This window comes from Jaculus jaculus, chromosome 16 (assembly GCF_020740685.1).
Source record: "Jaculus jaculus isolate mJacJac1 chromosome 16, mJacJac1.mat.Y.cur, whole genome shotgun sequence".
Lineage (NCBI taxonomy): Eukaryota > Metazoa > Chordata > Mammalia > Rodentia > Dipodidae > Jaculus > Jaculus jaculus.
The window spans coordinates 43,472,101-43,487,774 of record NC_059117.1 but is presented as its reverse complement, the minus strand read 5'-3'; the positions used below and the strand labels follow the sequence as shown (position 1 = coordinate 43,487,774).

General features: G+C 40.5%; 1 protein-coding gene across 1 annotated transcript in view; it reads right to left on the bottom strand.

Annotated features, from left to right (window-relative positions):
- The window catches only part of Gars1 (glycyl-tRNA synthetase 1), a 61,440-nt gene that overhangs the window by 11,490 nt on the left and 34,276 nt on the right, over nt 1-15,674 (bottom strand). Inside the window, exons 7-11 of the mRNA XM_004652763.3 lie at nt 11,092-11,237; nt 6,894-7,043; nt 3,276-3,438; nt 2,562-2,726; nt 1,081-1,188 (exon numbers count right to left, since the gene is read on the bottom strand). Of these exons, the coding sequence (XP_004652820.2) occupies nt 1,081-1,188; nt 2,562-2,726; nt 3,276-3,438; nt 6,894-7,043; nt 11,092-11,237 (732 nt within the window). The remainder of the gene's footprint in view (nt 1-1,080; nt 1,189-2,561; nt 2,727-3,275; nt 3,439-6,893; nt 7,044-11,091; nt 11,238-15,674) is intronic.

Below are 15,674 nucleotides of genomic sequence, written 5' to 3'. Positions count from 1 at the left end.
CACATGATCACTAGGTGGTGCAAGCATCTGGAGTTTAATTGCAATGGCTGAGGCACTGGTGTGCCAATTCTCTTTTTCCCTGTCTCTCTAAAATAAAAAAAATTAAAAACCACCATTATCTAATCAGCAATATAACTCCATCCATAGCATAAAAACTTCTGATAACAGTTTATGCACCAAATCATTTATCACAAAATGGTACAGGTTTCAGTAGAACAAGTATTCCCAAGTACCCTTTCTATAAGAGTACACAGTTATAAATCTATAGAAATGAATTTTGGAAACAGGTAAAAGTAGCATCCTAAAGCTGGGTATGGTGGTGCAGCACACCTTTAATCCCAGCACTCAGCAGGTAGGAAAATCGCCATGAGTTTGAGGCCACCCTGAGACTACATAGGTAATTCCAGGTCAGCCTGGACCACAGTGAGACTCTACCTCGAAAAACAAACAAACAAAAAAGTAGCATCCTAAAAGGCATTTTGAACATATGTCTGAATGTGTTTTTAAAAGGGCCAAATAATTTGGGCACTGGCAGCCCATATATACAGAGAGGAGGAAAAGAGCAATGAGGGAAGTGAACAATCAAATTTAAACAAGGGCTATGTAGTAGTTTGAGTGGATGGCCCACAATCTGTTCAGAATTGTGTTGAGTTGGTAATTTAGATCTGTAGCCACCTGGCTGGAGGAGGTGTCGCTGGTCAGATCCTAGGTTACAGTGTGGAGCAGATTTGGAATTTCAGTCTAAAGATATGCAAAATGCCTGAGCTTTGCCTGGAGTTCCTAAGTGTGCATGCTTGTGGGGCTGGTGTGGCTTGTGGCTTTTCTCTCTCTGCTTGGACCTGTGAAAGCGGATCAGCTTCTTCTGCCATTATGAACTTTCCCCTGATCTGTAAGCTTCAATAAATATCCCTTTGCCCATAAGTATGCCAGTTTGGAAGTTCATCTCAACGACCTGTAGCTGACTATTACAGGATAGCACAATCCCAAAACTCCTCATTCATTCACAATATGTGGCATAGACTCACACATCACAGGAGATATGAGCTACAGCATTAAGTTCAGCATGACCAGAAAGGATATGGGTTCTTTCAGAGGTTTCTCAGCTACAAGTGGAACTTTGGTGGCTTGCGCATGACAGGAGAGGTCATAACAGGAACGATCAGCACACCCAACAATCTCAATCCAGCCCTAAGAATACACAGCAATACAAACAGTTACTGCTTATTATACTGGCCTTGTTCATGAAAGCAGTCTGTTACCAATCAGGGGCATTTCAATGACAGAATCTCTAGTCAGATTTTAGAAATTACTAAAATGGAAATAGTTTCATACATGAGGCAGTTAATGTTTATAAAACATAATTCACCCTGTGCACAAAGCATATACAAGAGGACTATGGGTAAGGCCAGCCTATATAGTAAAACCCTGCATCAAAAAAAAAAAAAAGTTCAGAGAAAAAAACAAGAAATAATAAAATTTAAAAATTCATAAAAAAGCAAACAAAAATATCCACTTTTTAAAAAAAGTAAGCAGTGAAACCAACAAACCCCTGGCCCTGGTCCCCAGAAGTCTCTCTCTGCATGGGTGAAGAGGCCTCACAACAACCAATAAGGCCCTTGCTTCAGATGCCACCTTGTGACCACTGCCTCACTGCAACAAGAATCTGCCTCATCCCAAGGCTTTCCATCCCGGCACCTGTTCACGCAGGAGCAGGGAAGGCCATAGTGGGGAGGTGACCTACAGCTCCTCTCCAAGTTTTTGTTAAGTCTATAGATATGAGAAAAGACAATTACTAAATAAGATCAGACTCTTACTCTATACCCTGTATCTACCAGACAGCTTTCAAAGCTAAGAATGAGCCCTGTAACTTGCTTAGCCCTACCACCATTGCCATTGGCTGGGACTCATGTCAGAAGGCCACCCCCTCTTGCCTCCACTAAGGGACGTTACAGTAACATTGCCCACCTAAAAATGGACACATGGGCACAGCCTCATCTTCACCATTCTCTGCCCCTCTAAAGCATCCATCTAGAAGGCGAAGCTCAATTGCCTTTTCTGTTTTAAGAAAAGATCTCTCTTTTTTTTGGTCTACTCTGACATAAAGAACACAAAGGCAATTTTGATCTCTTCTTTCCTCTCCTTTCTTTTTTGAGACAGAGTCTCTCATTGTACCTGCAGCTCACCAATTCGGCTAGACAAGACACCCAGGGATCCTCCTGTCCCATCCCCCCACCCCACACAAGTGCATACGCCACGACCGCTCATAGTTTTCCTGGAATACTGGGGATCTGAATTCAGGTCTTCATGCTTGCATGACAAGCACCTTATGGATTGAGCCATCTTCATCAGCCCCCAATATTCCCTTTTCTAAGTCAACAATGAGAAAATTGCATAGTGAAAAGCATTAACGGGGTATTGTGGCACATACTTGCCACCCAACATTCAGGCGATAGAGGGAGGAGGATCAGGAGTTCAGCTCATCCTCAGCCAAACAGTGAGCTTGAGGTCAGCCTAGGGAACCTGAGACCAAGGAGAGAAGTAAATAAGAAAACTGTGCTTACATAGGATGTTTTGGACTCAGCATCCCAACAATCACAGGCATAATGGGCCATTTCATTCTCCATGTGCTGTCGGAAGCGGAGTTTATCTGGAGATATTCCCACCTTCATGAGGTAGAGGTAGATGCGGCCAATGAAATAGCCTAATACTGAATTGTTAATCACACCCTAAATAAAGAAGCAAGAGTGCCACAAGGGTTAAAAATACATATGTGTACTTCTGAAGGACAATATCTAGTTTGCAGTTATTCAGAGAAAAAATTAACATAGATGGTAAACTTCTATATTGTTTTCAGAACAACTGAAAGCACTTACAATGTGGTCTTGGTTATTCATTTAATTTAACAAGTTCAATAATGAAGTTGCTCAAAATATGTTCAACATTTATCTATCCAACAAAACTTCATTCCTCTTCTGAATGCTTCCTAAATCTACAGCAATAAAAATGACAGTGCTGTGTTTAATCACAGCACTACAGAAAACAAATCCAGAATTTGTAAAAAAAAAATAAATAAATAAAAAAAAAAATAAAAGGCTGGGGTTTAGCTCAGTAAGTTGCTAACCTGTGCAAGGCAATGGGCTTGACCCCCAAAACTGCAATAAGCAATGAAATAACCACTAAAGTAAAATATGCTATCCTTCAGTACACAAAGAATTTGCTAAAGGTGGCCAATGCTAATGGGGTACAATCTACATTAAGTCACCTCTGGATCTTACCTGCTCAACAGCATCCCCTAGGCGCATTTTCCGAGCAGATTGTCCGCTGACCTGGGCTTTTGCGGAATACAAATTAAGGTAGAGATCTGCTACATTCTGGAACTTGGGATGGTCTTTCTCACTAGGGTCTACAAAGTGCTCAATTTCTGCCATTGTAAATTCTCTGAAAGCAAAAAACAGAAGTGATAAAGTCTCCATATTTAATTACAAAACCCAATGACCAAGGCTCCTACTCTCGAGAACTGAATTCTCTGCTGAAACTACCAAGATTTTCTCTCAACAGAACATCAATTTCCAAAGGGAATGACCAAAGAGTCTTTCGATTCGGTAGTCTAGGGCCTGTTGTTTTTTTTACAAGCTTTAGCATGCATAAGGTCCTGGGCCCAATCCCAGTTAAAAAAAAAAAAAAAAAGCTTTAGGACTATTTTAAATATCAACAAACTCTTCTCAAAACTAATTCCTTCTATCTAGCCACATCCAAAGAGAATATCAACTTTTAAAACATTTTTATTCATCGTGTGTGTGTGTGTGTGTGTGTGTGTGTGTGTGTGTGTACGGAAGCACCTGTGGTGGGTAGAGGACAACTCTGTGGTATCTGTGCTTCACATTCTTTGAAACAAGGTCTCTTGTTACTGCAAGCAAATTGCCAGGCTACGATGACTGTCAGATTAGCTGGCCCATAAGCTTTGGATCCAGGCCAGGAGGTTATACAAGCAAGTGCCTTTAATGTATGGTCTATCTCTCTAGCCCAAAGACTATCACTTCTAACTGAAAATGATCTTGCCCCCAAAGGTAGGGCCTCACTCCAGCCCAGGCTGACTTGGAACTCACCCTGTGGTTTCAGGCTAGCCTTGAACTTACAGGGATCAGTTGGTGTCATCACCTACTGGCACTAACTGAATTGGTATCCAGGTCCTGAAAGACCAGTGCTGAGAAACTGAAGCTGAGTCTGAGGATGTCAACAGATCCAGGGGACTGAAAGCTGTACCCACTAAGAGCCCTGAGGCAGCAGCTTGTAGGGCTTTTATTAGAACAGTTTTGTGTATAAGGTATTTGTAGCATTTAGTTAGATAATGGCTTAAACAAAACAAAGGAAACACCAACTTTTCTAACTCAGTAGCAGGAGACGTTTTGGCTAGTTTAAAACTACAGATGAGACCCCCTTAACAGCTACAGAGCAGACACCATAAACTCAGTTTCTAGCATTAGGGGATAAGCAGGTATTGTAATCTCAAAGCATAACATCAGCAGAATCAGTGTTCTGCAAACAATGCAGCAGGCTGAAAACCACCTACAGCGACCTTCCTACCTCTGCCTCCCAAATGCTAGGATTAAAGGCATGTGCCACGATGCCCAGCTGAAAGTGATTGTTAAAAGCAGAATAATATTGCCTTTAAAATTAGGAACACAAGCTAGGTGTGGTAACACACGCCTTTAATCCCAGCACTTGGGAGGCAGAGGTAGGAGGATCACTGTGAGTCTGAGGCCACCCTGAGAATACGGAGTGAATTCCAGGTCAGCCTGGGCTAGAGTGAGACCCTACCTCAGAAATCAGAAAAAGGAAAAAAAAACAACAACAAACAAACTAGGAACACAAGCCAATCCACATTCACAGGGAAGACATAAGATATTGAAGATGGCATCAAAATAAAATGGTTCTCCTTATAGCATTGGCAAATCTTTCTATTATAAATATACACTAAATGGAGCAACAGATACTTTTCAAAGCAAAGAATGGGAAATTAAAAATGAACAGAAATGGCTGTTTGATTTTGAAGCAATTTGGTTTCTTTTGTTTTGGGGCCACAACAAGCCTGACAAAGCTGGACAGGTGCCTTCTTCAGAGTAACAGCTTCTTACAGAAAGTGCTACTCAAGGCAAAGGACACTGGCGTGAGGTGAACAGGCCAATCACACACACTCATCACACAATGCTGAAGGAAATATGCACACAGAAATGGTTTCCTAAAAGAGATTTCTCTGAATGGCAATAATATATAATATATAATAGGGGGAGGGAGAGTGTTTTAAGTTAATTTTATGAGTCAAAATCTTTTTTTTAAAAGGACAAATCACATTTACTGCTATATTCTCAATTATTTCAGCTGTTTTAGAAGCAATGTAAAATTGTTTAAATGGCTCCTAAAAACATAAAATGCACTCTAAAAGCTTTAATTTTCATGTTTTATTTGCTAATGGCACCTCTCATTTGGTCTGCAGTACATATTCTGTGTACACACGTAAGTGACAGGAGAGCATGGTGTTGTGCATCTGTAAGTCTATACCTGGGCTAAGAGGAAATGTACAACGTAAAATGGTACGGCCCAGAATCCCCCAAATGCTGTTTCCAGTCTTTTCATTAGTTCTTTTGGGAAATGTGCAGGTGAGTGCAGTGCCAACTGAAACCTGCTGAGGTCTTAGGTGCTCTCAACACCAAAATAAAATCTTAAAAAGGTAACTGTGAATTGATTAAGTGTTGGGTATGCTAATTAGTTTGCCAGTGGTAATGACTCCATAATGGAAATATTAAACTATCGCCCCACATGTTTTTTAAAAAAGGAAAACTGGGTTGGAGAGATGGGTCATCAAGTAAAGACATTTGCTTGCAAACTTGCAAGGATGACACTGGGTTCAATGTCTCAGCATCTGCAATCCCAGGCACCTGTAACGAAGGGAAGAGTGCCAGCTCGTCCGATGTTTAACAGCAGCTGGCAAGTCACTGGCAAAGGCAACACACACACACACAAAATAAAGATGTTTTTAAAATTTATTTATATTTATTTATTTGAGAGAGGAAGGAGTGAGGGGGAGAGAAAGAAAGAATGGGCACACCAGGGCCTTCAGCCACTGCAAACAAACTCCAAATGCATGCACCACTTTGTGCATCTGACCTATGTGAGTCCTGGGGAAATTAACCTGGGTTCTATGGCTTTGCAGGCACGTACCTTAACCACTAAGCAAACTCTCTAGCCCTAAATAAAGATGTTTTTAGGAAGAAGAGAGGAAATGGTATGTGCTGGGGCTAGGGAGAATATTTTGGAACCTAAAAGGTTAAGTGTGGCTATGTAACCTACACAAAAAATTACATCTTAGTAAGTTTCGGAAAAAAATAGAACCACACAGTGCCAGTGTGCCTCTCACACACAAATGGACACATCACAAAAGCAGGTCATTAGACAAAGTGAGTGTCTGAACTAGAGCAGAGGCAGGAAAGCCTACCAACTGTTGTCCTAAAGACCTGGTTTGTCTCTAGGACACTGTTGATTCTGCAAACCCTTTGCAGCACGTATCATCACTACGTTCAGTCCAGCCCGACTATGCACACCGCCGCCGCCAGAACAGCCTTGCCTGAGACAATCAAGAGCTCGGCATCTCAAACGCTCCATGAATAAGGGAAACAATGTTAGAAAGGGGGAAGCACAAGTTATTTCCCACCGTCTACCCTTTCCCTTCAAATTCACTTTTGTCACTTAAATCTGCCAGCTACCCCAGAGGTTACATCTGGATCTTACAATTATAAGTGTAAGACATGATTTATTAAAACAAAAAGTTCATAATCAGGATTAAAGTAGAACTACATCAACCTTCATTTCCAATTCACTGCCAAGGACAACAGTACCTGACTCGGATCAGTCCAGACCGAGGGGAGATCTCATTTCTGAAGGAATTTCCAATCTGGGCAGCAGCAAAAGGCAATTTTCCTTGGTTGAATTCCAAAAGTCGTTTGAAATTCAGAAAAATCCCCTGTGCAGTTTCTGGTCTTAGATATCTAAAAATTTGAATACATCAGTCTGTTATAAGAACAGAAGTTATACTTTCCAATAAGCCAGAAGTTCTAGATACAAATACTAAAAGTACCACATATATCATTTTCACAACAGAACTATATAGGCCCTAAAATGAAGTTGAAAAAGGTATTTCTTTTCTCAGTAATAAACACTTTCAAAGCATAGCACACCACTACCATCAGTAAGGTTGTTTACTTATTACTCCAATGCTCAACACACCCACTCTGAAAGTGCCTGGTGCCCCTAAGGCCTCTGATGCCCTCTTAACAATCATTTACCTGGAGGCAGATGCCATAAGTAGTACCCTTTGAATAAGACACATATCTAACTATACCTCAGTTTTTGTTGCTTTAATTTTTTTTAAGTTAACATACAAAGTAACAGGCTCCATTATGGCATTTCCATACATATACACATACACCATTCTACTTTGCTCTTATTCATTCCTTTCCCCACTGTCCTCTTGCACCCTCCCATTCCCCCACTCTTACTGGCCTACTTCCTTCATCCAATTCGTATTCTCTTCTGCTTTCATATCACATATATTCCATTTATCTCTCCTCCTCCCTTATTACTTTTTCCTCCCTGCTCCCAACTATGCCACTCTTAACCCACTTATTAAAACATAACTGTGGGATACAAAAAAAGGTCAGTCTAGCAGGCTTAAAATTACAGCTCACTTATTTCTCAACCATCCACCAAGTCAAGCCATTTCTGAAGTGTCTCCTATTTATCCAGTACTTTTTTAGTCAGTTGCTTCTGTCTTCCTCCATATTTGAAAGATAGGTATAGACACCGTCCTCTCTTCAATCTCATAGGAAACATTCTGTGTCAAACATTCACTAACAGCCTTTAATCTCAGCACCTGGGAGGGTCACCATGGGATCAAGGCCACTGTGGTGGTTTGACTCAGGTGTTCCCCATAAACTTGTGTCCTGAATAATAGGTCCCCAGCTAGTGGTAATTTGGTAATTGCAGCCTCCTGCAGACAGTGTAATGTTGAAGGTGGGTTTATGGACATTATAGCCAGCTTCCCCTTTCCAGTGTTTGGCACACTCTCCGGTTGCTGTTGTCCACTTTATGTTGGCCAGGAGGTGATGTCCATCCTCTGCTCATGCCATCGTTTTCCCCTGCCATCATGGAGCTTTCCCTCATGTCTATAAGCCAAAATAAACCCTTTCCTCCCACAAGCTGCTCTTGGTCAAGTGTTTTATGCCAGCAACATGAAGCTAACCCAACAGTAAAATTGGTACCAAGAAGTGGTGTCATTGGTGCTAGAAACATGACTATGTGGCTTCTGGCCTTTTGGAACTGATTCCAAGAAGAATGTGGAAGGATTTGAAATCTTGGCCTAAGAGACTCCCTGCAGTGCTGTAAGTACAGCTTGATGGACTATTCTGGTCAGAGTTGAAACACCTGAATGCAGTAAGATCTATGGACTGTGAGGTTTGGCTTATGAAGGGAAGAAAGACCTTTGCTTGGACTGGGCTAGCAACAGTTGGTGTGAGAGGCTTGTTGTTATGACCATGTCCTGAGAACTTGTTCAGGGTTGCATTGAGTAGAAATGGACTAGTGTAAGCAGTATGGCACAGAAAAGTATGAAATCTTTAGGCCAAAGCTGCTACTCATTCAGCTGCAATTATCTGAGAGATTACAATTGCTGAGATTTGACCAGCTGACCTGCATTCAGACAAGAATGCACTCTTTTGAAGGGGCCTGAATATCGAAGAAGCATCCTGTTGTTCAAAACCTTTATTCACCCCTGTATTAACAAGTTGGTAGCCCATCTGGTACTATGTAGGAAAGAGAGGGTCCCTGAATTTGCAACACAGTTTTGTTTTTGTTTTTCAGAAATGGCCATGGGCAGTGTGAAGCAGGCTTGTTGGTTTACCTGCATGGAGGCCTGATGGAGCCATGAGGTTGTAGTAGAGACCCAATAGAAATGCCAGGACTATGGGATGGCTGACAAGGACAGCTGATGGCACCAGATGAAATTTGCCGGGACTGTGAGTAGCCTAACTGGTGGGGCAGAATTAGAATTCCAGAGACTTAGCAGTGGTCAGAATTATCAGACTTGGAGACTTGTCACTGTTAGACCCAAGCTACAGAGTTTGATGTTTGTCCTGTATAAAATCTTGTATTGGCTCAGTATTGCTTTGCTATGTCTGTGCCATTATGGTTTTTGTTTGATTTGGTTTGGTATTATGGCTTGGACCATGAGGATGTCTGAACATCATTGGAATAGATAATAACCATGGGGACTTTTAAAGTTGGACTGAATGAATTGCATATTATAGTTTATGGGGGCCAGGGGTAGAATGTGACGGTTTGATTCAGGTGTCCCCCATAAACTTGTACTCTGAATGCTAGGTCCCCACCTGGTGGCAGTTTGGTTAATTGGAGTCTCCTAGAAGCAGTGTATTTATTGTTGGAGGTGGGTTTATGGGTATTATAACAAGTCTTTGTCAACAAACTATCCCAAATCAACCTGTGTCTTAAAAAAAGTTACATGTTTTGTCAAATTACTTTTTATTACCCTTCAGTTCCTATTCAGTATATATGATATATCTAGCTTGCTCTAGCAAAAAACTACTCTCTTACCCTAAGGCCACAGAAAAATATCGAATGTTATTCCTAGAAAGTGTCAAAAAGAAACCTATTCTTTGTATGCTAACTTAAAAAATTAATAAACAAGAAAAAACAAGACATAACCATATGCAAGTATAAGAAGAGATTCAGGCTGGAAAGAAGGCCTAGCAGTTAAGGAGCTTGTCTGCAAAGCCAAAGGACGCAGGTTCAATTCCCTAGTACCTACGTAAAGCCAGAAGCACAAGGTGGCACATGCATCTGGAGTTCGGTGTTGTGGCTGGAGGCCATGGTGTGCCCATTCTCTCTATATGTGTTTTACTCTCTCTCTCAAATAAACAAATGAACAGGAGACTCCCTTTATATTAAAAACTAAAAGAAAGAAAAATACCTAATTCTATGTGATAGAAAACAAGCCAAGCTTACTAACAGTGGATAAGGACATTAGAGACAGTTTGAACTCCAGATCACACTGCAAATGCTCAGGTTTGCTCAATCTATACAAACCCCATCTCTCAAATCATCAGGCTAGACCTGTACATTTTAATATAACAGGCTACTACATGTCTAATAAGTTTGAATTTAATTTAAATGAAATAAATTTTAAAATTCAATTCTTCAGGAGAACTAGCCCCATTTCAAGTGCTCAACAGCTGCAGGTGGCTAGCGGCTAACACAATGGGCAATTAGAGCCTGGGTTACAGAACATGTCCACCACTGAAGAACTCTGAACTGGACTGTGCTGTACAGATTAAATTGTTTCCAAAGCACACTTTATTTTCAATGATATTTAACAAACTACTTTTTACCATCCCTTCTGCCCCATGCAGCTAAAAATAGAAGCTAAGATGACTGTGGACTTTGTATTTCTTTTATAGCAAATAAACAGAATAAAATAAAAACATACTCAAAGAATTTGAGCCGGGCATGGTGGCACATGCCTTTAATCCCAGCACTCGGGAGGCAGAGGTAGGAGGATTGCCATGAGTTCAAGGCCACCCTGAGACTCCATAGTGAATCCCAGGTCAGCCTTGGCTACAGTGAGATCCTACATCAAAACAAACAAACAAACAAGAAAAAAAAAAAAGAACTTGAATGCAGAAAGAATTAGAACTAAAGAGTTGTCTGTCATTATTTTTTTTTAAATGTATTATTTATTTCAGAGAGAAAGAGAATGAGACAGAATGGGTGCACTAGGGCCTCTTGCCACTGCAAATGAACTTCAGCACATGCTTTGTGCATATGGCTTTACACAGGTACTGAGGAATTGAATCCAGGCTGGCAGGAAACAAGCACCTTTAACCACTGAGCCATTTCTCCAGTCCCTGTCATTATTTTTAATAGTGTTATCTGCAAGAAAGTCCAGATGAATTTTCCCTACACAGCACTGATATCTGCCTTTTAATAATTATGGTAAACAGATAAACAATGAGCAATACATACCCAGGCATGTTTCCTCCAGGCCCAATGAAGGTCTTGAACATTAAGTTAAAAGGTACAGGAGGGGACAGATCATTTCCAGTAGTGGGAGATTTGACATTATAGTTTACAAAAAGATCCCCGAGTTCTTGCTGTCCATAGTTATCAAGCTGAAGGACATGTTAAGAAAACAATTAGTGTGAAACTGAGTAAAAACAATGTAGAACCCACAAGGCGAAAGATAAAGCTTTATACACAACCACAACCCACCATTACCCCAACAGAGTTAACCCAATCTTTTTTTTTTTTTTTTTGGTTTTTTGGGGTAGTGTGTCATACTAGCCCAGGCTGACCTGGAATTCACTATGTAGTCTCAAGGTGGCTTTGAACTCACAGCGATCCTCCTACCTCTGCCTCCTGAGTGCTGGGATTAAAAGTGTGTACCACCACGCCTGGCTAGCCCATCTTTTTATAACCCATTTACATGCTTTCTTTTTTCCAACCAAGTAATGGTTTCTGAACCTGACTTGAAACTTAGACATGTAACACTTCACACCGAAAAACAAAGTGAACCTCTTGTTAGAGTTATAATAATGACAGGCTGGCCAAGAATTGGAAGTCATAAATCTTCCAAGTTGGACCAGCCAGGCAAGATACTTCCACTAGTGTAATAGCGGCATAACTGTCGTGGGGTAGCCAACCACTCTGACTGTATTTGAGGTTTGCTCCACAGGAAGAAATTCATGCCTAATACTGAAGTCACAAGCCCTAGGGTGAAAGATTATGCTGCTACTTTGCTAAATGGACATGTTGTACCCATTAAACTACCTTCTAGATATTTATAATGTCCATAAATTAGCACTGCTCTCAGCTTTGGCCACAGAAGCTTCCTTTTATAGTGGATGGCAGACTGATAACTGGCGAAAGTGTTAAGAATAAGTGACCATTGAGTGTTCATTCCCATATGGGGCATTTTTAATCACCTCCTCCAAGGCTTAGGGCACATCACAGGAGGGGTATGGAAAGAATGTGGAAGAAGAGGAAGAATGTTGTAGAATACTGTCTTCCAGACATAACAAGATCATTGAACTCATAATCTCATAGCAGTTACAGTTACCTACATAAGATTTGAGGCGATCAGCATTCCATCATAGATGGGGAGGGAGCCCATGAGGCCCTCTCAAAGGAGCTATTGTTTAATGGTTGCTGGGGGAGGGGAGACATGGTCTTCAGGGGTGCAACAACTAGAAAGTTGTTCCTCTTCTGGTAAATAATGCTCATCCATGTTCATGTAAGCAAACCTAGTTAAACTCAACGGGTTACTCCTCACCCCAAGACATGAAAGTAGAAGGGGACTAATTGGGAAAAGGGGATCAGCAGGGAAAGGGACAAACATGTTCTTGGTAAGGTGGGTGAATATGATCAAAATACATCATTTACATAAAATTGTCAAAAAGTAGAAATAGGGCTGGGGAGGTGACTTAGCGGTTAAGCACTTGCCTGTGAAGCCTAAGGACCTCGGTTCGAGGCTCAATTCCCCAGGACCCACGTTAGCCAGACTCACAAGGGGGTGCACGTATCTGGAGTTTGTTTGTAGTGGCTGGAAGCCCTGGCGCGCCCATTCTCTCTCTCTTTCTCTCTCTCTTTCCCTCCTCTCTGTCACTCTCAAATAAATAAATAATATAAACAAATTTTTTAAAAGTAGAAATAAAAATAAAATTTCAAAAGTGAATTCTACCACAAAGAACAAATTTAAGAGGCATATTGCCTTGTCTAGTAATTAAAAATACATAAGGTTCGCCAGGCGTGGTGGCGCACGCTTTTAATCCCAGCACTTGGGAGGCAGAGGTAGGAGGATTGCCATGAGTCCAAGGCCACCCTAAGATGACAGAGTTAATTCCAGGTCAGCCTGGACCAGAGTGAGACCCTACCTCAAAAAAAAAAAAAAAAAAAAAACACATAAAGTTCCGTTTCCACTAGTTATCATGGCCCCTAAAGGTAGAAACTGTGTCCTATTCATCCCTACATTGCCTAGTGTCCTGCAGTCTATACATTAATCATCAATGTGAAACCCTATACAATGATATGAGTTCCAATTCACGAATTTCAAATGACTATGACAAACCACTTAATAATAATGAATACTTGAAACATTTTTAAAAAATTTTCTCACAGATTTCAACAGATCAACTTACTATATAAACTAAAAGGCTTATGAGTCAGAAAGACATAGGCATATCTTTCCACCCTACCATTTATGAGTTGTATGACACAGAGTTTAGTTCTTCCCTAACTTCTCAGACTGTTTATCTGTAAAATGAAAATATACTGCATCCCACTAAAAAACGCTACAATAAATATTAAATAAAACATGCAGTACCTAGTATCTATCAACTGAAAGGTGACTGCCAGAATTTTTATTGGCTCCTATAGTGGAACCTACTAGCATTTTCATTCCAAATATCAACTCATTTATATGAACCACATTCTAGATTTGAATGGACAATTTAAAAATGTAAGCCTTAAGCCAAGCGTGGCGACGCATGCCTTTAATCCCAGCATTTGGGAGGTAGAGGTAGGAGGATCGTCGTGAGTTTGAGGCCACCCTGAGACTCCATACTGAATTCCAGGTCAGCTTGGGCTAGAGTGAGAACCTACCTCGAAAAACAAACAAACAAAAAAGTAAGCCTTTAAGGTTTTATTTCTATAAATTTCTAGTGTGAATGCACAAAATAGGACATATGATTACACCAAAGGATGGATCATTAAGGAAACTCTAAGAGTGAATTTCAAGATAATGAAGGAAGGAAAGAGGGTAAGACGGGTAGAACTCCCTGTTCATCTCAGCTCTATGAAGCTGACACGAGCATTTTTTAGTAGACGGTAAGGAAACAACAAACATTTAAATAAGGTGGAAGGGTATATCAAAAAGAATTCTGGCTTTTCTTTATAAATGGTGTCTCAGATATCAAATCGTAGATAGTTTCCTCATTTCCTATTACTCAAAAGCCATAGCAGAATGAAACAATTATTTTAAAGCCCCTAATCAACCTAGTTGACAACAGACCTAGTCAAAGGCCATCAGTAAATGCAGGACTGTAGAAAACACTTACTAAGAGTCTTGCCAAAGTATCCAGCCTAACTCCTAAAGCTAATGCAGACAGCAGTGAGCAAGTGTATGCCCACAATAGTGCAACTAATCACTCAGGAAATGTGACCAGCAACTCAACATGTTATGATATTAAAATTATGAATATTTCCCAAGTTAATAAAATTAACCTTCATTGTCGAAGAATTTCTTAATCTTTTAGGCATACTTTCTACTTTTATGTCTTGAATTTTTTATAAAAAGTTAAAAACCCAATTTTACAAATTGATATATCCAGAGATGGGTCAACAAAATGAATGGGGGGGGGGAGTCTAAGAAAAAGAGAGATGCTAAATCAATGTAAAAGGAAAGAGCTCTTCCTATCAAGGGCAAATCAGTGCTCTGTAAAGAAATTATCACACTTCACAGAGTGGAAACGGAGTGACAGGCACCAACTGTAGCAGCAAAAGCTGTTATGTGCTTTTAAAGCCATTAGCTGGGCTTTAAGCAGTGAGTCTACTCAGACCACTTCGGAGTACTGTCAGTTCCCCTCAGCCTTCACCTTCCCGTGAGGGTTATGTCAATGGCCATGCATCTATCTGTAACAGCAACAACCACCACTATTCTAGAATGTGAAAATGGTAGTGCTCACATGGTAACCACTTTCCAAATCAACTAGTTACTACTGAATTTTGACTGTTTACTAGAAAAGGAACAATTAAGGTCAAAGACACATGTATGTAAAATCCTAAGTAAGTCTGAAATTTTGAACAGGAAACTAGAATTAGGGATAGTTACAGACATTTTTCCTTTATGTTTAATAAAGACCCAGTCTTTGGAAAAGGTAGGAAATAACATGATGGTGAGAACTGGGGATATATATCAGTGGTAGAGCACTTGTCTAGTATGTGCAAGGCCCCGAGAGTTCAATTCCAGTACAGGGCTGGAAGAAGAAAGTATGGATCATTGAAATAAAGTAAGATTAAAAAAAAAAAAAAGATTTTCTACCTGTAATACAAACACAATGAGCTTCATCTTTATAATGACCAAAATAAATTGGTAGATGAGTCAACAGCCAGATTTTAAAAGCTTTCGATTTAAATGAAGAAAACTCATCTTATATGGGAAAACCAGGTATCACCAAAAAAAATCTGCTAAAGAAATGGCTTAGCAGTTAAGGCACTTGCCTGTGAAGCTGAAGGACCCAGATTCGATTCCCCAGTACCCATGTAGAGCCATATACACAAGGTGGCACATGCATCTGGGGTTCATTTACACCTGTTAGAGGCCCTGGCATGTCCATTCTACCTGGCCCCCTTCTCTCTCACAACCCCTCCAATGAATAAGTAAATAAATAATCTGCATGCTAAAAAGAGGGCAAAAGTAGAAAAGCATACAGTAACTTTCAAGAATGAAAAAAAAAAACAAAACGTGGGCTGGAGGGATGGTTTAGCGGTTAAGGCGTTTGCCTGCAAAGCCAAAGGATCCCAGTTTGATTTCCCAGGACCCATATTAGCCA